This window comes from Lynx rufus, unplaced genomic scaffold (genome assembly GCF_022079265.1).
Source record: "Lynx rufus isolate CCGP_SWC_20201006 ecotype Redwood Valley unplaced genomic scaffold, mLynRuf1.p SCAF_2, whole genome shotgun sequence".
In the NCBI taxonomy this organism is placed as follows: domain Eukaryota; kingdom Metazoa; phylum Chordata; class Mammalia; order Carnivora; family Felidae; genus Lynx; species Lynx rufus.
This window is the reverse complement of record NW_025814834.1, coordinates 27,850,811-27,877,935: the sequence shown is the minus strand read 5'-3', so window position 1 is coordinate 27,877,935 and position 27,125 is coordinate 27,850,811. Positions and strand designations below refer to the sequence as shown.

The following is a 27,125-nucleotide window of genomic DNA, read 5'->3' as shown; positions in this document are numbered from 1 at the left end:
CCGTTCAACAGATATTCCAAGCCTTGAGCATAGAAAGCAAGCAAAAATATTCACAATACATTTTATATTGAATTAGATAATTAGTTTTCTTAGCGATCTTTTATTCTTTCTTGAAAATCATAAACTGAATCATACACCATTAACAGTCATATGTATTTTTTTAAGAAAAAAAATTATATGTCTATTGTTTTTGAGGCAAAACATCCTTTAGGTATACAATGTTTCAAAAAGTACAACTGATACTGAATATTGCTCTGAAACAGTTGAATTAATGCCAAAAAATTAAATATAAGTTAGATCATATGACTCCTCTGTGCAAAACATTTATTCCTGCCTTACTCAGAATAAAATTTTGAATTTTATAGTGTCCTGATCTGAACGTGATAATTGGGTTAAAGGGTCATTTTATATTTATTTTGCATATAAAATAAAACTGTATTATCACATACATAGCATGATTTCAAAGTTGCCTAACTTGATTTTTCATGAAATTCAGCTTGTCTCTGGATAGAAAGTTTTTGTGGGTTTTCTTGAGGGTAATCTGACCTACAGAGAGTGCTCTGCCACAAAGTTCAGCTTTGGAGCCTGCTTGGGGCATCCTCAAAGGATGAATGGGATCTCTGCTCCTGTCTCTAATATTTGAGATTCTTCTTTTTTCTAATCTGGCCTTCCAAAGCTAGAACTCTGATTTTCTCTGTAGCCTTGCCTATTAGAGGTGAGCCGACCAGACTCAGTTTTGGAAGATCCTCTAAATGCTACTGAATACACAAAGGAAGTCTTACAGTTCTAAAATTCTATCAAAAGTTATTTGGCTAAGCTAGGGTAAGAAAATTGAGTAGTTTTGATTGGACAAATGAGCTTAAAAAGTGAGTATATTTGTTTCTCTTTCTTTTTACTTAATGAAAGCAACCCCCCCCCCCCCATTAGCTACCTTATTACCTTCTCCCTGCTCATTCAAAGGAGATGAGATGCCAACAGGCACGGTGGGACCCAGTGGTGCAAAGGACCAAGAAAGATAGCTTCTACCATTTCGAGGAAATCTGCATGGTTCCCAGGGCTTCTGCACTTCCCCTGCTCTTGTCACATTGTGAGTTGTGGGTACAATGTGGTGTTCGGTCAGCACAACTCCCTGGATCTGTTCTGGCAGAACAGTGCCTCTCCTATTCCCGGTTCTGGCTCCAGGAAGTCCTAGTTCCTAGTTTCTAGTCAGACCCTTGTGCCTCATGCTCACTACTCAGAACTGCATTTTTAGTTACATTCATTTCCGCATTTTTGAGAGTGTTAAAATTTAATTTGTGAAGTCTGAACAGAGGGTAGTTTCTGAGCTATGTTAACAAACACAGCATGAGCTGGGACATTGAGGAATGAATGAATGAAAAGCAAGGATTAATAGTGTTTTCTTAAAAAAATGTGACATCTCAGTTGCCTTTCATATCAAAGGGTGAATTTGAAACTTTGACATTGAAAATTATCAAAGTCAAGTTTTTCCTGTTTCTAGAAGTAGCTGGTTTTGACCTAGTTCCAAATAGAAGTATTTTATAGAGCTGCAATTGTACAACTGAACTGAAGTGTGTTAGGAGACACCGTGATGAAATGTCATTGAGGCAAAGAAAGAAGATTGTGGAGATATTACCAAAAGTCAAAGCAAAAAGAAAATTTACAGAATTCAAGAGCCTTGCAGCTAGTGAATCAGTGTTCAATTTATATTCATACAATATATGCCACTTCCCATTTAGTAGGAAGCGTTTTTCGGGTAGCATGATAGACATTCTGCACAACTCAGTCACACTTATCTTTCCTGTATGGTTGAATAACGTGAAAAATACATGCATGCAAATAATGCTAGGAAAGGTTTAATAATGTGCGAGTGCAAAATCTCCCTGTCTTTGATTTCCATGTTATTCAAACTTCAAATCCATTGATTCTGCAGATTGCAGTGTATCAGGGTCAGGATTATACTTTGGTCTTGGGGTCTAGTTGATTCTACTGTGGTACATCTTTCTAATGGAATGCTGTGCTACTGAGCTGTCTTGGTACCGATAGGAAAAGAAATAAAAAATGTACTGTTAAAAGGAAAGAGCCAGTTGCAGAACAGAGTATACGTTGCACTTTTCATAGGGTAGGGGAAAATAAGATATAATATTTGGATTTGAATATGCATAAGAAAACACTAGAAACATATACAATAAAGTAATAAAAGATGTGATGTATACGGAGAGAGATGGGCAGAGGAAAATAGGAAGATGGGAAGAACTGAGATGTCTCAATGGCTGTCTTTTCATATAGTTTGATTTTTCAAATGGGAATGTATCACCTGTATGAAAATGTTAAAATTTAAAACTATATGGTCATTACATATATACTGAAAATGTTTTACCTTCAAGGGGTAGTTGAAATTGCTTTGTATTATCCATAACTTATTCATTAATTTAAAAGTAACTTTTTGATAAGTTTATCATCTAGAATTAAAAAATTATCCTTATATCCCTAATATTTTTTGTATAATTTCATTTATTGTCCCTACAATTGATGCTAGGTGTTGCCTAAGGAGAAAGAACCCAAGAGAGGAGCTTTGAGTCATATATCTTTAATGTATAAAAACTGTTTAAAGTGCTACATTAAAGTTTCAAGCAGAATTAGTTTTTCTCAACACTGTTCCATTTATTCCAATTTCACCCAATCCCAAACCAGCCTGGGTGAGACTGAGTGAACTTACTTTCAATTCAATTCAATCCAAAAAATATTTGTCAGCTACCTACATGCTCCATATTATTATAGGCACTTATACTACATCAGAAAATAAGAAAAACGTTCCCTGTTCATGTAGAAACTAAATTCTAGTTGGGATGGCAGTTGAGCAGAAGATAAACATATCAAGTATCATATAGTGTTTTTATTAAGTACTGCTAAAAACAAGCTTTTTACAGTCAAAGATAAAATCATGGATTTTATGCTAATGTAAAATGAGCATTGTCAAAGATCTTTTAACTCACTAATTAATGAGGGAACCAGTAAGATGTTATAACTGGTTCAAAGAAGAAATATAGGAATCACACGCTTATATTTAGCAAAATGAACACTGAAATAAATTTATAAATACATGCAAAAATTCAGTCTTCATAAGGCAATAATCAATCATATTCCACCAAACACAACTAGTTTTCATTTCTATGTATAAAAACCACTTGCTTCTAGTTTTCTAATGCATATCTGTCAACAAGGATCATTTGCATTACTGTCAGTTTTTTTTTTAATGTTTATTTTTGAGAGAGAAAGAGCATGAGCAGGGGAGAGACAGAGAGAGAGGGAGACACAGAATTCAAAGCAGGCTCAAGGCTCTGAGCTGTCAGCACAGAGCCCAACTTGGGACTCGGACTCACGAACTGCGAGAGCCAGTAACGTGAGCCAAAGTTGGATGCTTAACTGATTGAGCCACCCACTGTCAGCTTTTTATTGCATTTCGATGGATAAGAATGATTCACATTATTGTCAGTATTCTACAGCATGTGGAGTTACAGAATTGCTGGAACTTTTGGAAGTGAGAAGACTTTCTCATTCCAGTGATAAGAAAATGAAGTATCAGGTGTACCACATTTAGAAGACAATAATTTTTTGTGGCTCTGGAACTGTGGTTTTGACTCTTGTTGATATAAAATTAAACAATATTTATAATGCTCCACAGTTCATCGTATGGAAACCAAGACCCATTACACATTTTTTCACTAGTTTGGGTATTTAATGAGATGTGTGTGTGTGTGTGTGTGTGTGTGTGTGTGTGTGTCTACTTATCTTTCAATCAAAAGCTTGGGACGGGGTGGCGGGGTGGTGCGCCTGGGTGGCTCAGTTGGTTAAACATCCAACTTTGGCTCAGGTCATGATCTCACAGTTGGTGAGTTCAAGCCCCACATCAGGCTCTATGCTGATAGCTCAGAGCCTGGAGCCTGCTTCAGATTTGTGTCTCCCTCTCTCTCTGCCCCTCCCCTGCTTGCATTCTGTCTCTCCCTCTCAAAAATAAATAAACATTAAAAAAAAAAGCTTGGGACAGGAATGTTCAGTAAAACTTAAAATGCTACTTGGTTCTCACTGCCTATTTGCTTGTCAATTTATTCATGAAAATTCTTTTCATATCTCAGATGCTGGGAACTTAGTGCTGGAAACATCAAGTGGATTTATCAAGCTCCAATCTTAGCAGCTATCGGGGTGAGTGTAAAAAGCCTGTGTAGTAGAAAGAAAGGAATAGGATGCATAATTAAGTTGCTGCTAAAACTGAGAGAGAGTGTGTCTGTCTCTTTCTTCTACAAAGGTTTAGGAGACTCGCACATTACAGCATTAGCTGTTAGGAGAGTCTGGGCTAGGATCATACCAGTACTTGTGGCTGATGCTGAGATCTATGCAGAAAGCACAGACCTTGCTTTAATCAGCTAGCACATGGTTAAATTCCAGGGCTTCAAGATATCTGTGACCATTTACATGTTCAAGGAGTTGGAAGGTCCTAAAACTCTTCTTTCTTTACATCTGTTATATTATAGCTCCACTTTACTGTTCTGATCACTTGGTAGTAAGTAGGTCAGGAGGAGAGGACAAATAGTGGGAGAACAGAGGAATTACTGGGAGAAAGAAAAATGATAGGACGCTTCATTATAAAGCATTGACTAAACCTCTTCCTTGGCATAATGTCTTCCAGTAGTTAAGAGGATGCTATGTGGAGACATATTCCACAGAATCCTGTCTGATATGTAATAGAAAAAGACTGGAGTAGGCAATGTGTATTGCATGGACCTTATCTGCCTATAATATTTCACGGGTGTATTATATCTGTGTTGTGAAAGAAAACAAAGTTACACTTCTTTGTGTCTGACAAAACTCACCAAAATGTTTACTCTTGACTTCCCTTGAAGGCTTTATCGCTTCTCTGTGGTTTGATGAAGAAATTATACCATCTCATGTTTCTTGTGTTAATTCAAGATTATAAACATCTTAATACAACGACTTATGTTCCCATATTAACTGTTAAATCATTTGAAAGTAATGTAGGAGGTCTAATTCTTAATGATTTTCTTTTTTTTGTCTTTCTTCGTTCTCCAGTTTCTTACTTTTCTCATTTTGTTTTCTGTAGCACAATGCATCACCCAGTTTGTCATTATGTTGCCACACTGGATACAGAGGGACAGCTATTAATGGGACTGAGGTTTTGTAGTATTTATCCAGACTCAGAGAAAAGCTTGTTTATCTCATAGGAAAAATGCAGAAAGAAAAATAGAAAAGATTGAAAAGGACTCTTCATTTCAAAAGCCCATTGGTGTAAGTGCTTATGGGGGATATAAAATGTAGAACACTTTTAGAGAAGCCGGTTTGTATCCTTGAGAAAACAGCATATTAGCAAAGTAGAACAGATTCTATGTCATAGGAGAAGCTATAAACGGACTGTGGGTAAATGAATGAACAACTTACATTTATAAACTCTTATCATTTAATTTTAATTCTAATGAAGGGCTGCTTTCTTAGTCTGGGGATAAACCACCCCATCAAACCATTTGGTGATAAACTATATCCCTGGGGGAACATGAATGAAGTTAAAGATACAAATTAACTTTATGAAGTAGGGTCTGGTGTTTACCACTCTGATTTCCCTTTTATCCGCTAATACTCTATCCTCATCTGTGCTTCCCCACCTTTCATTTTCTTTCCTCCTAGTTCCTCCTCTACTGGGTTCGCTCATCCATCACTTACCATCCTCTTTTTAAGGGGTCTTCTTACTTTTAGTGTCTTCAGTGCTTTGTACTAGAATTGTGAAATAAGAGATAATTAAACATTATATGAAAATGTAGGTGAGTTTAAGAACATCAAGTGTGAGTTTTCATTTGCTGGAAAGAAAAGACCTGTGAAAAGTCTAAGAGATCCTCGCAAAATTAATAACTGAAGCAGAGGACAGTGGAGAAAAGTAAATCATAGGACGTCTTCCATTGAAACCGTTGATTTAAGATTTTTTTAATGTTTATTTATATTTTAGAGAGAGAAAGAGAGAGCGCACAAGCAGGGGAGGGGCAGAGACAGAGGGAGATGCAGAATCCAAAGCAGGCTCCAGGCTGTCAGCACAGAGCCTGACCAGGGGCTCCAACTCACAAACTGTGAGATCATGACCTGATCTGGGAACGCTTAACTGACTGGGACAAAGTGGGATGCTTAACCAACTGAGCCACCCAGGCACCCCCAAAACCATTGATTTTTTAGCCAAAGCTTTGTGTTTTTGTGTTTGTTTGTTTGCAGATCTTAGTTACATTGTCAACATGGATGAGAAGTTTATTTGCTGAGGTTTCTAAACTGAAAAGTAAAACAGTAAAGTTAGGTGATTATGGAGGTTCTTAGAAGATTCCCCATTGGGGAAAGAGAGCTAGAAATGATGGTACACTCAATGCATTTTGAAGAAAACTTAGGGGGAAGCCACTTTCATATTCTCGAACTAAAATTATGACAGCTCCAAAGCAAGAATTCTTAAATGTTTTTCCAATATCACAACACCCATTTATTCTCATGAATCAGAGAAGATTCAAGAGAAGCTTTGTGTTCTTTGAGCGACCATTTTGTTTTAGTATTACAATTCAGTTATCACAGTTCCCTTTAAGATCCTCTCATTTCACTGTAGAACCAGTCTGTAAGGAAAGAGGTGTGCCTGAACCTCGTCCTCGTGTTCTGAGTGACAAGGCTCCCTCCTCTCAGCTCCTCAGTGTCCTGAAGCTGGGAAGCATGACAAATAACAGCAAACACTGCACAGTGCTTACCTTGCAGTGGGCACTGTTTTAAGTGCTTTATTTACATAGGTTTATCTAATCTTCTAGAAGAGGAAACTGCCCTAGGTCACACAGCTAGTAAGTGATGGAGTAAGTGGCTAGTAAGTGGGGATTCTAACTTCAGGCCCACTGTCTCTACCCAATGAACTCCTTGCACGTATAATAAAATCTAACGTTCCTGATAGTCTAGAGAAGCCCCCGGTCACTCGTGCCTGCACCATTTACATGCAGTACCTCAGCCACATTGTTTTCCTTTCAGATCCTTGAACTTGTCCACCTCTGCCTCCTCAGGGCTTTCCCACATTCTGCTCTGTACCCCTGGAAGGTGGGGATGTGCTTTCTTCCATTCTTCACTTTAAATGCCACTTCTTCATTGTGGCCTCCTTGATGCCTCCAGTCTAAATTAGGTCACACCTGTCATAACCCACAGAGCAAGGTGAGGTTTTTTTCCTTCTCAAGATCATCACAATGTATGAAGCTCCTAATTGTTGAGCGTCCATCTTGCCCTCTAAGCTACAAGGATTATGTGATCAAGAACCATATTTTCCCTCAACTTCTATATTTCTAGCGCCTAGCAGGTTTCCTGGTGCAGAGTGGCCACTCAATAAATATTTGTTGAAAAAATAAAACTGTGTGCGAAGTAGATGCCCTGGGGAACTGGTAAGAGGCAAGAAGTGAAATGAGAGCACCAAGCAAAGTGCTGTGTAATTACAGAACCTCTGCATTTCCTGTAACCTTTTCATTTCCAGAGAAGGTAACTAGAGTCCACACAGATAAAGGTCACAGATAGTGTGACAAAATGAGACTAAGCACGGTTTTGACCATGTTCTTGTCACTTGCACTCCAAAACGTGTCAAGATTGTTTCTTGAATTTATGGGAAAAAGGTCTTTCAATTTTTAAGGCAATATTTATAGTTTTTATATATTAACTTTGGATAAAATATTTGTTTTTCAAACTTGCATTGCATGTGGCAGGGTTTTATGTAATTAGATATGCTCCATATACGCTATCAGAAATTATTTGCCAAGAATTTTAAATATAGGTTGGATCCCTCACTTAATTCTGGCTTTGGATACTGGAATAGCAGAGATTCTATTAATTGGAATTTTGTGTATCTGGGAGTAAAATCTGGGAGTAAATGTGATCAGAAGTTCTAAGCTATATATAAAGCAAACTGAATTTAAGAGAACATAGGAGTTTATAGAGAATAAGCATTTATAGGTTCTAACTTGAAGAAGTCATATCGAGAGAATCGAATTTTAGAGATCATCAGACTTTAGTATAAATTTAGGATGAACCACTGTATTTTCGAATCACACAATCTAAAATTATAGCACTGTTGTTGGTTTTGTCTTATTCACAAGTGTTAAAACCATGTTTAAGAGAACATCAGAAAACATTAGAAAACATTCATTTTTTTTGTTCTGAAAATAAACATCTGCCAATATAACAATTTGTTATTCACCTGCAACACGCTGTTGATTTGAGGATGATTAAGAAAAAATTCTTCTGTATAACATCAAACTCTGAGAGGAATACTTCCTGGTCGACAGCAGAGACGGAGCGTTGTTTTGGTGCTGGGCCTTCCAGAACATCGATGGAAGGAAGAAGAGGGCACGCAGGGCAGCATGGCCTGGAAGAAGTGGTAAAGGTTTAGTTGGCGGATGTAATCCATCCTGACCAAGGGGGCCACCGCCCCCGGAGACAGGAGGACCTACATTCACACAGGAGGCTAAGGGGCAGACTCCTAACCCTGGAGATGCTGCAGGGCAAGTGTGCTCGTGGCAAGCTCCCAAGGCAAAGAAGGATGGGCCAGGTCAAACAAAGTCCATATTCTTCCCACATTTGCTCATTAAATACTTCGGCTTGTCTCCTTCAGGGCCGGAGAGAGTGAAGGGGAGAACGGAAGTGCACGTCAGTTGAGCAGCGCCCCCTGGCAGGGACAATCGGGACCAGGAGAAAGCACCCCTCCCCCGCATGTGTCCAAAGGCAGAGATGAAAATTGCAGGGGCCCAGAGATGGGTTTATAGAGGTTTTACAACAGTGGGCTTTCCTATACATAAATTCTGACTTCTTTCTCTGAGCATGTCTTTTATGATAGACACATAGAAGTGAACACTCTACATGAAAGGGGGATATGCTGATTTCCCAGAATATAACTAGGGCTTGGAGAGGGCATATCTCACGCAATTATTCATTCACTCATTTAACAAGTCCCGATTAAACACCGAGAACATTGCGGGTGCTGGGTGAGGCAATGGCCGTGATACGGTGGGGCGACAGACACCAGTTCCTCCTGAAGCTTAAGCAGAGTGGGTGGGGCAAACATTTAAACGTGACAAGTGCTGGGGTGAGGTTGGAACAGCTTCAGAGGAAAGCTGACATTCAGCCTGAAGCCTAGGAAAATGAGCTACCCTCGTGAGGGAGGGGGAGCAGAGGGAGTGAGAGAAGGATCCCTGCCAAGAGGGCTCTGGGAACAAAGTCTCAGAGATAGCCTTCGGGGCCAGAGGTTTCCAGGCTGAAGTTTTGAGTTCTTTGTTTCAATTCATCTGTGCTTCACTTTGAATCCATCTTTAAATTTTTAATTGAGAGAGAATCTAATGTTTACATTTGCATTATTTAAAAACCACATTTGCATAAAATTGATTCTATATGTGACTGGTTTTAATGCTGACGAGGGGGTCATTTTATTCACCTTCTCGGTTTTGGTTTTTTCTTTGTTTTATCTGTGCTTTGCCTGAAGTAGACCTTTAAGCAAAATTTTACAAGAGGTTCACATGAGAGATGCGAGGACTCTCTAATTTTCTCTTAGAATCGTGTCTTCATCTTCTAAAATCAAATTGAAGAATCTCACCCGGACGCATCTTCTTGGTCTCGTTCTTTTATCATTCAATTTGCCCCGCGTATAACGTCATTTTTCCGTCTACAGGCTCAGATCTTCCTTTGGCGCAGGGACTTCTCCCTCATATTTTTATTGGTTTGTTCAATTTATCATTATCTTTTCTGCAGAAGGAGAAATAAACCTACACGATAACTTGCAATTCCCTGTCGTCCACACAGGCACCTCTCCCCTCATCGTGTGGGTGGTTCTCTCTGTTCTTTACCTCCCGTGTGGGAAGCGTCTTCAGTGGTCTTCCACATTGCTGGATGTGTTCTCCTGCTTTGTTAGATCTGCTGTTTGCTGTTTCGAATACTGATTTTAAGACTTGATTATATCTTATTTTATATAATTAATTAATTAATTTAAAAATTTTTTAAATGTTTATTTAGTTTTTGAGACACACACACACACACACACACACACACAGAGTCAGGGATGAGTGGGGGAGGGGCTGAGAGAGAGAGAGAGAGAGAGAGAGAGAGAACGCACACACAGAATCTGAAACAGGCTCCAGGCTCTGAGCCGTCAGCACAGACCCCCACGTGGGGCTCGAGCTCATGAACTGTAAGATCATGACCTGAGCAGAAGTCAGATGCTTAACCGACGGAGCCATCCAGGCTCCCCAAACTTGATTATAGTTTAGATTCTTTACAATCTTTTCTTAATCCATCCTGCTCTTTAAGTTTCTGTCTCCATGGTAACTCAACTCTATTTTATGGACAGTACGGTGCAGTGGTTGAGTGCATGCTATTGCGTCCAGGCGGCAAGGGCCTCAGGAGGCCTCTGCCACGTGCTGGCTGTGTGACTGGGAATAATTTGTGTAAACTGTTACTCAGATTCCTCATCTGTAAAATGGGGCAATAATATGCCTATCTCCTGTGAAGACTGAGTCACTTCGTGTAATACACTTAAGTGGTCAATAACTTAGTTTCTAATTACCCTTTATTCTATACTTCCCTAAATTATTCAGAGTAATTATTTGGAATTTCACCCAACTATTGTCGCAGGTATCGGTATATTTCGTTAGCTGATCTTTTAAGGCAGCACGTTTCACTCAATCTTAGTTTTTCTTAATTCTTTCCATAATCCACTTCCTTGTCCTTAAATGCATCATCTTAGTTATTAAAGTGATGTATAGGAAGTGTGTATTTTCTGTAGTCAAATTCTTCGGAGTTTTCAGTATTTATTTAGTGTGGTCCGCTGGCCAATTCCTGGTCATGAGCTTTTTAATATGGATGGAGTTTAAGGTTGGCCTGCCTGAAGCCATCTACAATTTTTTCTTTTCCAGGAACGGGAAATGACAAGTGATAGTCCCCAGTTGGCATTGGTTCCATAGCTATGCCAGCTTTAGTTCCTACCACTTCGTCCTTTAAGGGTAATTACACATCATCGCTTCTCACCAGTTTGACTCCCAGCTGCACTGTATCGCCCGGGGCTGTAGTCATAGGGAGAGTAGAATTAATGGGGCCTGACATGAGTGGCTGTTCACAAAGTAGCACTCATGTGACATCGGTGAGCAGCTCTCACCCTCTTATTGAAAAAGATTTTGTGTCTTAGGCACTGGCGTGGCTCAGTCGGTTGAGCATCTGACTTTGGCCCAGGTCATGATCTCACTGTTTTGGAGTTGGAGCCCTTCATCAGGCTTGCTGCTGTCAGCACAGAGCCTGCTTGGGAGTCTCTGTCCCCCTCTCTCTACCCCTCCCCTGCTCATGCATGCTCTCTCTCTCTCTCTCTCTCTGTCTCAAAAATAAACAAACATTAAAAAAAAGAAAAGAAAATGATTTTACGTCTGGAGCCAGGTGTTGCGGTGGGTGAGGATGAATGGAGGTCCTCAGCTCTCATGTTTTGCATTTTTTTTTATCCTCCTGAAGAGAAGGTATAAGATAGTGGTTAAGAATTCACAGTACAGACCCACACAGACCTGGGTCAGATTCCCCTGATAGCTGGGTAGCTTAGGTCAAATCAATTGATCTCTTTGGGCTGGAGTTTCTTCATCCGTAATAAAGGGACCTATGCTTGTCCCATATTCCTGTGAGCATTTAAACTCAGGTGTTCAATAAATGGCAGCTCTTACTGGCCTGAAAAATCCTTATTCTTCCACCAGCTCACAGTGCACCTGTGTCCTTCCTCCAGGGTGTGGGGCTCAAGTCCCAGCCCCTAGTTCTTATAAGAAGTGTGAAATCAGTGAGAGGTGAGAGCATAGTCAGTAGGTAGGATGGCAAAGAAGGTGGCAGGGGGCTGAGGGCTGATGGAGAGGATCAGCTGGACCCAGGAGAGGGGCACATGAATCACCCCACAACCCAAATTCTTCAAATTCCAGAAATGGTTGAAAACTCGGCAAGACAAGTTTTATTTTCCAAGATCCAGAACTTGATCGGTCCTCTCTTCCTGCTGTTCATCTGCCGCTAACACAAGCCCACTCTTGGCAACCCACATTACCGTTATTCCTAAGTAGTGACACTTTCTGGACTGCAGGCATCTCCAGGGCCTCAGGCTTCTACTTCCCTATGACCCTAGACCTGGAGATCTTTTCTTTTTCTTCATTTTGGATCTCTTCTCTGACTCTTGTGGCCCTCGGACATAAAAGGGCTTATCCTACCAACACCTCCCCAACATTTTTAAAACCAGAACTTGATTGTCTCTGGGGTTCTCACACCTGTAATATTTCAAATTCAATCTAACTGCCTCCAGTGGGGGCCTATTCTTAGACAGCATCTTGTTTTGTGTGTGCCTGAGAAGTGTTTTTAAAATATTGTTTTAATTGAAGTGTACATAACATACAGTGTTAGTTTTAGGCGTACAACTTAATAGTTTAACAATTATGTATATTACTCAGTGCTCATCAAGATAAGTGTGCTCTTAATCCCTTTTATCTATTTCATCCATGCCCCACATCATTTGCTTTTTTTTTTAAACCTATATACTTCACTCAATACTTTTCATATGTCATAAGAAGGACAGCATCCCCCAAACAACTCTGTTATTCCTCTCCCTAAGATATATACAGAAGCTGGGAACTCATTTCAAAAAGGGCAGGTAGTTACATTTGTATAACTATTATCCTTTATTCTGCCAGTCTGCCACAGGACTTCATCTGAACTTGGGTTTGGAAATTCCCTATGGATTCTGGCAGATAATCCTCTGGCATTTTTAGTTTCCAGTGCTGTTGCAACTTTTTATCTCTGTGTTTTCATGAGGGCAACTCAAGAATCACTAGCTGTCCAGTATCTTATCTCAGAGTCCCTCTTTCACATATATGGAATGGGTAATTTATGGTTTTTGAATACAAAGAAGTTCAATTTGTATAACTTTTTATAAACATCTTGATGGTTAAGTTAATAATTCTTTATAATATTACCTTCTCTTTCAGCTCAATTTTATTCTGTTTCTGAATACGGTTAGAGTTCTGGCTACCAAAATCTGGGAGACCAATGCAGTTGGGCATGACACAAAAAAGCAATACAGGTAATTCCAGGACAGGCATCTACCAGAGGAAATATTTTGGTTACTATTTAGAGTAAAGAACAGGTATTGATTGATCTGAAATGTCTCTGAGAGATAAATTTGTGAATATGAATTTTCATTTGGTTCAGTTATGCCATTTATCAGAAATGCATAGATATATTTTAGGAAAATCTAAGTAATCCAGAACCTTCCTAATGTGCTTACATTTTAAGTATTAAGTATAATTTTTTTTTATCTGTTCTTAGCAGATTGGGATTTTCCCATAAACAATGTGACTACCCAGAAAATCTCTTGTTGATGATCTTAGCAGACAATTTTATCTGTGTTCTTTTTTTTTCAATGTTCATTTATTTTTGAGAGACAGAGAGAGAGAGCAAGTGGGGGAAGGGCAGAGAGAGAAGGAGACAGAATCTGAAGCAGGCTCCAGGCTCTGAGCTGTCAGCACAAAGCCCAACACAGGGCTCGAACCCACCAGCCGTGAGATCATGACCTGAGCTGAAGTCAGATACCTAACCGGCTGAGCCACCCAGGGGCCCCTCTGTGTTCTTAAAATAATATGTCATAACTGAAAATATCAAGAAGGTGGGTTTGCTGTATTGTTTCCAATCTGTCCATCAAACTGACTCCTACCAAATATAAATTTTTAAGAACGTTCAAATACACTGAGCAAGACACATTATTCAGTCTTTCATGAAGAAAAGGGCAAATTGAATGTTTATGATCATTATCAAGCTATCTTAAGGGTATTCCCACTTTTCCCAATGACAATTTTGGGAGTCCCGAATAATAACAGCCTCTATCCAATTGTGCACACATCCAGTGGTCAGGTGGATGTGGATTGATCTTTATAATCCCAAAGTAATAACCACTTCTTTCTGTCTTGGATTGTTAGGAAATGCTGTCTGAGACACAGAAAGGAAGAAACCATAGTCAGTATTTTGGTTCAGTGTCACAACTGTTCTCGAAGCCCTTTGTTGAATTATTTCCCTCTACTGTGTAGGCAACTTTCACTGTCAGGCAGAAAAGATGACGGGTATAGACTGGAGTCTGGGATAAGACACACACTGAACAAACCAGTAGCTGCAGGCTCCAATTATTTTTAATGTGCTGCAAGCGGTATTATTATAATATAAATTGTGCCTAAGAGTTTACAGTGAAGGACCTTTGCCATACTAATATAGCCTGTCTCCTGTCACATCCCACTGATGAAGACAAAGGCCAGGGGATGACAGAACAGTGGAAAATGTAAATAGCTCTTCAATTTTCTCCATAAAGTGGAAAAGTACAAAGGTTTTTGAAAGCTGCTTATTTCTCTAGTTCTGAATAAAAGCTCCTTATTTTTATAGTTCTAAATGATGTGAACTTGAACTCTCAGTTAAAAGTTACCAAAGAGACTTGAGAAAAAATTCTGGAGAGAACAAAGGGTGAATTATCTTAAAACATAGTTTGAATAGACAATATTTTGAGTTCATTCATGGGGGAGTAGTTCTCAAAACAATGGAAGAGAGAAATTCATCAAGGATTAAAATAATCTATTCAGAATTCAGAACAAATTTTTAAATAATCTGGGGCCCAGAAGTGTTTTAAGTTTGAAGTGATTAATTTGAACAGAGTCTAGACTAATGTCAGGTAGTCAGGGAAAGTATTTTCCAGCCACATACATTTTTTTTTTTTAATAACTGAAACACCCTTCGTATTCTTACTAGTGTCCAAAGTTCAAAATGTGGTGAGGAAAGGCTCTGTCTTTCTTTTTATTTACCACATCAGTTATTTTAAAACAAGACTGGTGTGTAGAAAATTAAATAATATATCAGATTTAACAGCAAGGCTGATGCATTTTTTGCTTTTTAAAAAAAATTTTAAATGTTTATTTAATTTTGAGAGAGGGAGGGAGGTAGGGAGGGAGGGAGGGAGAGAGAGAGAGAGAGAGAGAGAGAGAGGATGAGCAGGGGAGGGGCAGAGAGAGAGGGAGACACAGAATCTGAAGTGGGCTCCAGGCTCTGAGCTGTCAGCGCAGAGCCTGAAGCAGGGCTCAAACTCACAAACTGTGAGATCACGACCTGAGTTGAAGTCAGATGCTTAACTGACTGAGCAACCCAGGCACCCCTGCATTTTTTGTTTTAAATTACAACTCAATCCCCTTGCAAAGTAAGAAAAGATTGCCAGAAGTGGAAGAACATGAGCTATGAGAAATGCAAGACTGAATGGACAAGAACATTGGAATGTTTTGGCTAATTTGACTTTCCATTCAATGTTAGACAAAAATCGTATTTATTGTTTATTATTTTTGGAATAAATTCAACCAATGTCTATTATGCAGTATGATAGTAAAGAGGGCAGATTTTAAGGCTGAATCCTGTACTCATTGTCTGACTTTAGGCGAATACTTTGCTTTTCCGAGCCTCTGTCCTCATCAGGCTATGGGATGATAACGGCTCTTACATGGTTGGCAGAATAAAAGGAGGCAGCCAGTATAGTATGTAACAGGGGCGTCATAGGCAACAGCTTCATTGACTGAGTGCCCTTTTTGTGCCACACAAGAATTCAAAGTATAAGAAGACATGGTTTCTGTGTGCAAAAAAATTCGAGTGAGTGGTGAGAGAGAGAGAGAGAGAGAGAGAGATTAATTTAATTAAACAAAGTGAGGACAGTACCAGTAGAGATGCACTTACAAAGTGTTAGGTGTATAGGTAAAAGGAGATTAATTCAAGCTCAAGAGGGATCGAAAAAGGCTTAAGGGAAATAGTAGTTTTTTTCAAAAAGCTAAGTTGACTCTGACAAGGAAAGTAGAGATCTTCCAACACTTTTCACCTGGGGAGAGAGCTGTTGCAAGAATTGAGTATCTATTTTCTAAATAGGACACTGAGTCCCATGGACCCTTCGATTCCTTTACATTCCTCTCATGGCTTTGCCCTTGGAGGCAGAGCCGCCACCGTGTTTCCAGCAAGCCAGAAGGCCACGTTCAGTTGGTGCGTCCCTGATCATCTCGCTAGGCAGCTGTGCCTTTTCAGAGAGCCGGGCTGCGAAGATGTACAGTGTGCGTGAGTGACCAGATGGACGCCGAACAAATCAGTGCCCAGGATTGCTGAATGATTTGATGCGAGTGCAAAAATCCATCTTTATAAGCGAACAGATGACCCATGTATCCAACGGCCTGGTACATGCCCCTGCTTCAACTTACCCCTGGCACTGGAGGATAAATTTTCAAAGAGGATGTAATCATAACTTTTATACAAATATAAATGAACACACTTCAAAGATTTTATTGAAGTCATTAATGAAGGAACTGGTAAGACATTACACATGCTTAAAAGGGAATCATGAAGGCTGAAATGAATTTACAAATGGATGCAAATTAGTAAAAGTTGTTAATATCCACAGGGCTAAAATTAGTGACGTTCCACTGGGCACAATTTACATTTCTGTGGACAGGAATTATTTGCACTACTACGGTAGGCCAATTTCTAAGATACATACTTCACCTTCCCCACCCCCTCCCCTGCTCCACCAAGATTACCTTCCCCCTGGTGTACATGCCTCTATAATCATCCTCCATACCCCTTCTTGAGCAAGACCTGTGATAGGACAGTTTCTCCCTTGCTTAGGTTACATTACAAGGCAAAAGTGATGGGGTAGTGACTCCTGTGAGTGACAGCCTGGAGAGAGATCCTCCTGCTGGCTTTGAAGAAGTAATCCCACATGTTGTGAAGGCATATGGCTAGGACCTGAGGACAGTCTGAGGGCAGCCTGTAGGAACTGAATGATCCCTGGCCAATAGCCAGCTCCCAGTCCTACAACTTCAAGGAGCTGAGATCTGCTAGCAGTATGCATGAACTTGGAGAAGAGCCCTGAGGTCCAGATGAAAACACAATCCTGGTGGCTGACACCTTGATTTTGGCCTTGTGACACCCTGAGCAGAAGATCTATGTACATCATGCCTGGACGTGAGGCATATAGAAACTGAGAGTGAATAAATGGATATTGTTTATGTCACTAAACTTGTGATAATATGTTACATAGCAATAGAAAATAAATTCAATTATCATGTTTGCTACAAATTAACTTTTACCTCTACAGAGTTGTAAAAGAGCCTAGTCATAGAAAAAGAGAAAAAACAGATGGCTGAGCTAGCAGGATTCCCACTAAATTGCAGTCTTTGACAACTGTTTCTTGCTCTGCTTTGAACCAAACTGTCCCTAAAATTTTATATTTGTGCTCATTTCACAATGTGTTGCACTTCTTTCTTCCCCCTTCCCTTCCCCTCCCTTCGCCTCCCTTCTCCTCTCCTCTCCTTTCTTTCCTCTCTCCTCTCCTTTCTTTCTTTCTTTCTTTCTTTCTTTCTTCTTTTTCTTTCCTGTTTTAACCTAGTTTATGGCTCCTAGTCACACACAATAGGAACAATCAAAGTTAGCTTGAGTTTGAGAATATCTCCAGGGGGATTTATCCATTCATCTTAAAAATATTTTTTTAACTTAATGTTTATTTATTTTGAGAGAGAGAGAGAGTGAGCAGGAGAGGGGCAGAGGGAGAGAGAGACATAGAATCTGAAGCAGGCTCCAGGCTTTGAGCTGTCAGCACAGAGCCCCACACAGGGCTCAAACTCACGAGCTGTGAGATCATGACCTGAGCCGAAGTTGGACACTCAATGGATTCAGCCACCCAGGTGCCCCTATTCAATCATCTTAAAAGAGGAAATGCAATTTCCTTTTCAGGGTCATGTTAAACAAGACTTGTAAAGTTCTGCAAATGTAGTTAGTGCTGTCCCCCTTTATCTGATTAGACTGAATTCCGATGTCATGAAGTTACTCACAGTGTCTTGCTCATTTATGCAGTGATGGAAAAGGATAGTCACTTGTCAGGGTTCAGGAGGACAGGCATATCCCAAGGAGCCTCTGAAAGTTGAAAGGTTTAGTTAGGTCAGAGAAATCCATGGTCTTACCATGGATGCTGCCTTGAATGAAACAGACTTAAGGTAGAATTTTCAAACTAAGTAGACTGTAGATGAGTCAAAGTATGAAGTGTGGGGCTAGAACAGCACAGGGGAAAGCCCATAGGCCACTGGGGAAACTGTGAGCCTGAGGCAGAGCAGACGGCTCTGAGACAAGAGGAGCAGATGGTCTAGGCACTACTGAGAAATACAAGAGGCAGAGGAGAATGAGATGGGACACATATGCAACTCTAAATGTCTAAGTTAGGCTTTTGAATATGATTTTGTGGGACACCCAGGTCCTGCGGGAACTGATAAGATGGTTATGATAGGAAAGTGGATGTGTCTGGAAGATGATCCCTATGAAAGCCTTAGACTGTTATAGCTCTTATAAACTTCTGGGCTCTGTAACTCATTTTAGAGGAAAGAAAACCGAATCCCAGTCACTTAGGAAGTTAATGGCAAATCTGGAATCTGAATCCAGTTCTGTTTAGTTTTAGTCCATTGTGATCTCTGCTTATCCACACTGTTTATTTCTAAGAAGGAAACTAGGTAAGTATATACATAAGTAAACAAATAAAGAAGGAAGGAAGGAATGAAGGAAGGAAAGAAAGAAGGAAGGGAGGGAGGGAGAAAGAAAAATAGCTGGAGGAAAGACCAGTAAGAAAGGGAGAAGGTTACAATTGTTTGAGATTACTGGGGCATAAATGATTTCCAAATAAGGGAATATTTGAGGAATAAGAAAGAAGCCAGGGACGCCTGGGTAGCTCAGTCAGTTAAGCATCTGACTTTGGCTCAGGTCATGATCTCGCAGTCCGTGAGTTCGAGCCCCGCGTCAGGCTCTGTGCTGACAGCTCAGAGCCTGGAGCCTGTTTCAGATTCTGTGTCTCCCTCTCTCTCCGACCCTCCCCCGTTCATGCTGTCTCTCCCTGTCTCAAAAATAAATAAACGTTAAAAAAAAATTAAAAAAAAAGAAAGAAGAAGCCAGATTTGGCAGATTCTTGGATAAAAAGTACAAAAGAACCCCCTCCCCCCCAAAACCCCAAAGCCAAACACCAGAAAATGATGTGCTGGGGTGTACTAGTTATCTACTGTGCAAATGAATTACCACAAACATAAGTGGCTTAAAACAAAAAAAAACTTGCTATTTTAACGTTTCTGTAGGTCAGAAATCTGAGCATGGTTTACATGGACCTCCTCCCTCAGGATCTCTTATAAGGGTCAACTGAGATGTCAATCAGGGCTACAGGCTTATCTTAAGGTTGGACTGGGGAAGAATCCACTTCCAAGTTTATGAGATTATTGACAGAATTCAGTTTTTTCTTGGCTGTTGGCTGATGCCACCCCACCTTGCCACATGGGCCACTCAGTAGACTAGCTCACAACATGGTTGCTTGCTTCATTGGACCAAACAAGGGAGAGGCTTTGCTATTAAGATGAAAGTTACAATCTTATGAAATGTAATCACAGAAGTGACATCCCATCATTTTGCCTGTAGTCTGTCAATTAGAAACAAGTCCTAGGTTTCTGTCTATACTCAAAGGAAGGGGATTAACAAGAATGTAATTATTAGGTGGGGAATCACTGGGGGCCATTTTAGAGTCAACCAACATACTGGAAACCTGGGGTTCCTCCAGATACACAAGAAAATATATATGAAAAAAGTAGTTAAGGGAAATAAAGTCAAATTGCTTAGCTTGCAAAATAAAGGCACAAAACCTAGAACTGTAGATAATTTGTAGAATATTTACAGACAGCAAAAAACATTGGCCATATGCAGCTTATAAGAAAATATGAAATGATTAATGGAGATCCAACTGATGAAGAAACTAGGGAGTAGTTAATTTTATTTTAATTAAAAAAATTTTAGTGTTTATTTATATTTAAGAGAGAGAGAGACTGAGCACAAGCAGGAGAGGGGTGGAGAGGGAGATAGAATCTGAGGCAGGGAGTGAGCTCTTGAGCTGAGCTGTGAGGTCATGACCTAAACGGAAATTAAGAGTTGGACACTTAAGTGATTGAGCTACCCACATGCCCTGGGAGTAGTTAATTTTAAAATTAACAAAACAAATCAAAATGTGGTCTGTGGAAAGTAAAGATAATTAACATGAATGGAAGTAATACTTGTTTAAGTCTCAAACATAGAAGTTAAAGTAAATTTAGGGCAGCAACAAAGGGCATTTCATAGCTTTATGAAAACAATATCTGTTAATCCAGGAGAGTGGAAATGAGATTAGAGAGAATTAAGGGATAATAATCATGGGAAGTGAGAATAAACAATTTGATTTAGTATAAAAAATTTAGCTTTTAAAAAAAGTACTATTTCCCTTATGCCTTTCTCAGTCCCTCTCGAGCTTGAATTAATCGTTCCGTTTTTTCTATTTAGTATAAATGTGACAGGAAGAGGAGGGAGGGGGGAAAAATATCTAGCAGAAGCCACGGGATCTAAAGAGACGGGGAAAAAGTCAGCCTCTCCTAAGCTTGGTTTCTTTTGCAAGCCATCTCCACGGACCGGCACTCTAAGTTGGTTAATAAAAAGGCTTCTTTCAGGAAACTCGCCAAATCGACCCTGGTCCTGGTGCTGGTCTTTGGAGTGCACTACATCGTGTTCCTGTGCCTGCCCCACTCCTTCGCCGGGCTGGGCTGGGAGGTCCGGATGCACTGTGAGCTCTTCTTCAATTCCTTTCAGGTAGACAGCTCCGGCTCTTGCATTGTGGTACCCACTCCCCCCCCCCCCGCAACTTTTTTCTCTGCTCCTCTCTCCGACTTTCATGCACCTGTCTCCCAGGGGGCCACGGAAGGGCGTTATTCTCTGGAGCCTATGCTTTTAACCTCTGCCCACAGCAGGAGCTGCTTCTCACCAAGTCTGGGCAGTGAGACAAGAAAGCATATTGCTGTAAAATATGGAACACGTACAGAGCAGGGGCTTCTGCGTGTGTGTATAGAAAATAAACGAAAGTCAAAGAAAAAGAAGGCAGGGAGGAGGCAAAAAAGGGAAAGGGAGACAAAAAAGGAGAAGTAGCTGCTACCCGTTTTATCTCATTTGAAAATACGATTACTGTCATCGCTTACATGGCTTACTGCGGACACCTCCCTCCTCCGGGGCACTCGCTCGCTGCCACGTCCGGTCGCCTTAAATCTAGTCTCCGTATACAGTCTGGAGGATCTTAAAAATAAATTTGATCGTGTCACTCATCTACCCGAAGTACCCAGAGTTTTCCCATTGCACTCAGAATAGCATCCACATGCCATTTGCTGGTGTGCACAGCCCTATGCGGCAGGGATCCTGCCCGACTGTGACCTCGCGTCACACTGTGCTCCCTGTCACCCACTGAGTTTGAGTCACGCTCCTGCTCCCACACTCTCTGTTCCTCAAACTCATTCCTATCTCAGGGGCTCATACTTGCCGTTGCCTTTGTCTGGAGGGCTCTCCCCACAGCATCTCCAGTACTCACAAGGCCTGGCTTCTTCTTGTCGCTCAAACCAGCTTAAATGCTATCTCTTCAAAGCGCTCTTCATTGAGTTACCCATTCAATATACCTTCTCCATTCCTCTCTTTCACATTTTGTCTGCATAGCCCTTATTATCTTACAATTTTCCAGCGTGGCTAGGTGTTTATGTTTTATCCATCTGTATTTCCTTCTAGAATGTAAGCTCTAAGGGAAGAGGGACCCCGGCTGTCTTGATTAAATTGTTCACCCCTGGCATGCTGAGCAGTTTGCACTGTAGAGGCTCCATAAATACTTTTGAATGAGTGACACAGAAGTTTCTTTGTCTTTTTGCCATATGATAGCCTATGTCTGTAGTTTCCAGCATTCACAATGTATAAATACCTCGTACTCACCAGGTGCTATTCTGTGATCCTTGAGTGACAACATACATGAAGCTAATAAAATGGGAATCAATTCTTTATGGATCTTACAGTGTTTTATTCAGTTACTTGTTTGGTTCAGCTGACACCAAGGAAGGATCTCAGACAAATATAACATAAACTTAAAGATTTGGAAACATCAGGAGAGAGTAGCTCATATAATATTCTGAAGGAATCATACCACCACCCAGTTTTTCAATTTATATATTTTGACACAAGACACGTCAGTGCTGTGATCTTCATGAATTGTCAGCATGCTAACATTCTGTTTTGTTCCCCAGGGTTTCTTTGTGTCTATCATCTACTGCTACTGCAACGGGGAGGTAGGTTTGAAGAGCCCCGGACACCCCACAGGTGTAGGTCTGAGTCAGCTTGTAAATGGCCATCACAGTGTGGCCTGAATCTCTTCAGGATCCCCAGGAGTGACAGGAAAAAATGAGCAGGGAGAAAGGGGATATTTCGATCATAAACTATTTTGAGAAAGCAAGAATGAATGGAAATAAGCTAAAGTCTTCCTCTTCTAGCACTTTTCAACGTTAATTCAGTTGCAAACCCTGATATCAGAAACAAAAACAAAAACCCAAACACCATGCAACTCGTTGGAATGTAAATTGATACTTGGAAGGACAGTGAATTTCATATTCCAGTTAATACATAAACTTACATTCAATTTCGAGTCCTATAAGAAGCTAAAAAATAAGTTTTCTTGGGACAAGTCCATGAGAATATTTGGTATTTTAAAAACCACACGATGGTGACGGGACACTTTTAGTTCATTGAGGGGTTGGCTGGAGAGCATTAGCCATGCTGTTATCAGCTTACCAGGTTTCCACTGCTTTCCATGGAAATTCCAACTAAGCTCTCTTCTGGTAAATGGTAATAGCAGGAGAACTGAAACCTCAACCACAAGATTGGGAGCAAGAGCCCCACCCTATTAAGAAGTCATTTGCAGTGCCTGTTTTTCGTGGTACAGGCTTCTTTCCCATTTTTTCCTCCCTCAGTATGCCTGTGCAAAGTCACAGTATTACATTTCAAGTTGAGTACCTTCCATGCCATTCCTCGGGCACAGCAGGCACTATTTACCACCCCCCTCCTCTTCCACCCAGAATCCTCTGTTCCCTCTCCCACAACTCAGATGTTTCTATGGGCTGCATTTCAGTTTATATTAAAATACTGATCTTGGACAAGACCCTTTACCTCTCTCGGAGCCAGTAATAACATGTAGAGGTTTTCTGAGGTTGAGGGAGAATATGTACATCATTCCCTGGCACACAGTGGAAACTCGGCGATTACTATCACTGAAGGGCAAATATCCGTCTAACAAGGCTTCAGGCTCCCTGATGGTTTCTGACGCACAATATTTCCGGTGACAGGTTCAGTCCGAGGTGAAGAAGTTGTGGGGCCGGTGGAATCTCTCCATCGACTGGAAAAGGACGCCCCCATGCGGCGGTCACCGATACGGCTCCGTGCTCACCACCTTGACCCACAGCACCAGCAGCCAGTCGCAGGTGGCTGCCAGCGCTCGCATGGTGCTCATCTCTGGCAAAGCCACCAAGACAGCCGGCCACCAGCCCGACAGCCACGTGACGTTACCCGGCTATGTCTGGAGTAACTCGGAGCAGGACTGCCTGCCACACTTGATCCACGAGGAGACCAAGGAAGGTAACGCCAGGCGAGGAGATGAGATTCCAATGGCGGAGTCTCCCAGGCCGTTGGAATTCAACCCAGACCCTGAAGGAAGCAGAGGAGAAACGGAGGATGTTCTCTGAGTCAACATCTGTGACTTTAAAGAGCTGGTCCCTCAGGTTGTGTGAGAGAAGCTTGGCTGGCATTCCTCTGCTTGCGCCCCAGAACTGAAAATTCAGGGTTCAAAGTGTTATTTCACAAAAATTTTCAGGTTGCATGAATTTGATCCTATAAATCCTAAAGACACAAAAGAAGAAGTGTCAGTGGAGTAGTTTATTCTCTTATGTTGGCATCAAGTTCTCTTCCAAATTGTTGTGCGACAAATTGCTCTGTGATTGTTCATTTTTCTGCTGCTCTTGGGTAGAAAACGTTTCACTCCCTTGGCTCTGGTTTTCTCTCATAAATATCACCCTAAGTATGATAGAGATCATTCAGTATGTGTCGTTTCCCTTTTCAGATATGAGCATTCTGTTTTTCTCTTTCTCATTTTAAGGTACTTCTACCGTTGCATTTCTTTGGGGGATGCAGGGGAGCAATTAGGGTCTAAAGATGTACGTTGAAACGTGAGCTAAGAACACACACACACTGGAAAATAAGGGGCTGGGCTTTGATAAGATAATACATTTGTGACATACTTGTTTCTTTCTAGGAACAAGGAGAATTACTCAAAAAAGTATTGCACATATTCCTTCTTTTGAATGTCTCCTTTGTGACCAGCCAAATCTCAGGTCTTCTTCACTCCTCTGTAAAGCTTGACATGTCACACGGTTTTCCCCGTTAGCTTGTGTCTGCAGGCTGATTGTGTTTGTAATCGTTTGTATCGCTGGTGAGGCACACAGCATCCGCGCCTTTTGTTCTTTGTTCTGTTGCTACATTCCAAATGGCATGTGGGATAAATTAAAAGTTTGTTTTAAAAATACATTTTGGGTGAATTGTAAAAATTTTCCCTCGGCATCTAACTTTGTTTTTGAGAACCAACCCAACGTTCTTTCTTCAAATCGGTGGAGACTGGCATGTACCTCCAGCACGTCCCTGAACTTGAAACCTCAGTATATTGCAGCAGTGAAACATTGATTGAGTGTATGTTAGGTACCCAGCATCCCACTGGTTTTCATTTACAAGCATTAACTTAATTTAATCCTCACTACAAACTTACGGTTAAGTTGTATCACTGTCACCCTTATTACAGATGGCAACGTGACTCACCGAGGTGGAGTAACTTGCCCACAAGTGGCACAGCTAGTCATGACAGAACGTGGCTTCAGATACAGAACTACGGACTTGAACCCCTGTTCATGACCATTATGCTCCACTGTAACCAATATATATGTTGCCCATTAACCAATCAAAACATTCGATTAATTTCTTCTGGGTAGAGCATGCTTAAGAACCCTTATTATGTCTTAGCCTCTGAACTTCATGAAGTTTCCACTCTAGTGGGGGAGACAAAGGTATGTAGGACATGAAAATATTACAGAGCAATGTGTTTCTAAGTGAAACAACACAGGTCAAGCTGATCTATCTCATTTTGCTGAATGATTTACCCAACATGCCACTAGTGTCATGATGAATAAGGTACGCTGAGGTCCACACACTTTTTTCAAAAATATACTTTCCTGCTATGTTCATTCTTGCCTTCCTCTTCTGTGCCACACAGAGGTAATTTCCTTCTCATCCTGTTTATGGAGGTGCCATTTGCAGATTTAATTTATTTGAGTCTATGCTTTAATGTCACACGCCATGCTGTCTCCTTGTCAGGAGAGAACCATCATGGGCTGAGAGATTCAGTTCTATAGGTAGTTTTCTGTAAGTCTTTATAATGTCACTTAACTTCATTTGTTCAAGTTTTCTATCTTTACAATGAAGGTGGGGCACCTGGGTGGCTCAGTTGATTAAGCGTTGGACTCTTCATTTTAGCTCAGGTCATGATCTCACAGTTTGTGAGATCGAGCCCTAGGTTGGGCTCTGGGCTGAAAGCATGGAGCCTACTTTGGATTCTCTCTCTTCCTCTCTCTCTCTGCCCCTCCCCTGCCCATGTGCTCTCTTTCTCTCTCTCAAAAGAAATAAATAAAAAAATAAACTCTTTAAAAAATTAAATGAAGATAATACCTGTCTACCTTACAGAAATGTTCTGATGGTAAGAGAAATCATATATTGAAAGCACTTTGTAACATAAAAATATCATACAAATATGCGGTTTGGGTTGTTGTTATACTTTCAAGTTAAAATCTGGCTTTGCCCCATTATAAAAGACCTCCTTGGTCAGTGCGACATAATAAATTTTAGAATACATATATTTTGATAATATGGAAAATATTAAGCGTTCTTACTTTCTAAGCCAACCCCACATTCTAAAGCTACATCACTTGGGGTACCTGGGGGCTCAGTCGGTTAAGCATCCAACTTTGGCTCAGGTCATGATATCACGGTTCATGAGTTCAAGCCCTGCACCGGGCTCTGTGCTGACAGCTCAGAGCCTGGAGCCTTCTTCGGATTCTGTGCCTCCCTCTCTCTCTGCCCTTTCCCTACTTGTACTCTGTCTCTCTCTGTCTCAAAATTAAACATTAAAAAAATTCTAAAGCTATGTCACTACTTCTTTATGGTAACAAGTGTGAGTTAAATTCTTTATGTTAACAAATGTGAGAGTAACCTAAGTTTTCTGTATTTAAAATTTTTTTATTATTTTATTTATTTTTATTTTTTATTTTTTTAATTTTATTTTTTTAATTTTAAAAATTTACATCCAAATTAGTTAGCATATAGTGCAACAATGATTTCAGGAGTAGATTCCTTAGTGCCCCTTACCCATTTAGCCCATCCCCCTCCCACAATCCCTCCAGTAACCCTCTGTTTGTTCTCCATATTTATGAGTCTCTTCTGTTTTGTCCTCCTCCCTGTTTTTATATTATTTTTGTTTCCCTTCCCTTATGTTCATCTGTTTTGTCTCTTAAAGTCCTCATATGAGTGAAGTCATATGATATTTGTCTTTGTCTGACTGACTAATTTCACTTAGCATAATACCCTCTAGTTCCATCCACATAGTTGCAAATGGCAAGATTTCATTCTTTTTGATTGCCGAGTAATACTCCAGAGTGTGTGTGTGTGTGTGTGTGTGTGTGTGTGTGTGTATATATATATATATATATATATATATATCATATCTTCTTTATTCATCCATCGATGGACATATGGACTCTTTCCATACTTTGGCTGTTGTTGATAGTGCTGCTATAAACATGGGGGTGCATGTGTCTCTTTGAAACAGCACACCTCTATCCTGTAGATAAATGCCTAGTAGTGCAATTGCTGGGTTGTAGGGTAGTTCTATTTTTAGTTTTTTTTGAGGAACCTCCATACTGTTTTCCAGAGTGGCTGCATCAGTTTGCATTCCCACCAACAGTGCAAAAGAGATCCTCTTTCTCCGCATCCTCGCCAACATCTGTTGTTACCTGAGTTGTTAATGTTGCCATTCTGACAGGTGTAAGGTGGTATCTCATTGTGGTTTT

At 40.5% G+C, this 27,125-nt stretch overlaps 1 protein-coding gene across 1 annotated transcript in view; it reads left to right on the top strand.

Moving 5' to 3' along the window:
• The window catches only part of PTH2R (parathyroid hormone 2 receptor), an 83,884-nt gene extending 59,385 nt beyond the window's left edge, over positions 1-24,499 (top strand). Inside the window, exons 9-13 of the mRNA XM_047084592.1 lie at positions 4,134-4,200; positions 13,041-13,135; positions 20,613-20,751; positions 22,215-22,256; positions 23,307-24,499. Of these exons, the coding sequence (XP_046940548.1) occupies positions 4,134-4,200; positions 13,041-13,135; positions 20,613-20,751; positions 22,215-22,256; positions 23,307-23,702 (739 nt within the window). The 3' untranslated portion in view covers positions 23,703-24,499. The remainder of the gene's footprint in view (positions 1-4,133; positions 4,201-13,040; positions 13,136-20,612; positions 20,752-22,214; positions 22,257-23,306) is intronic.
• The last annotated feature ends 2,626 nt before the right edge of the window (positions 24,500-27,125 follow it).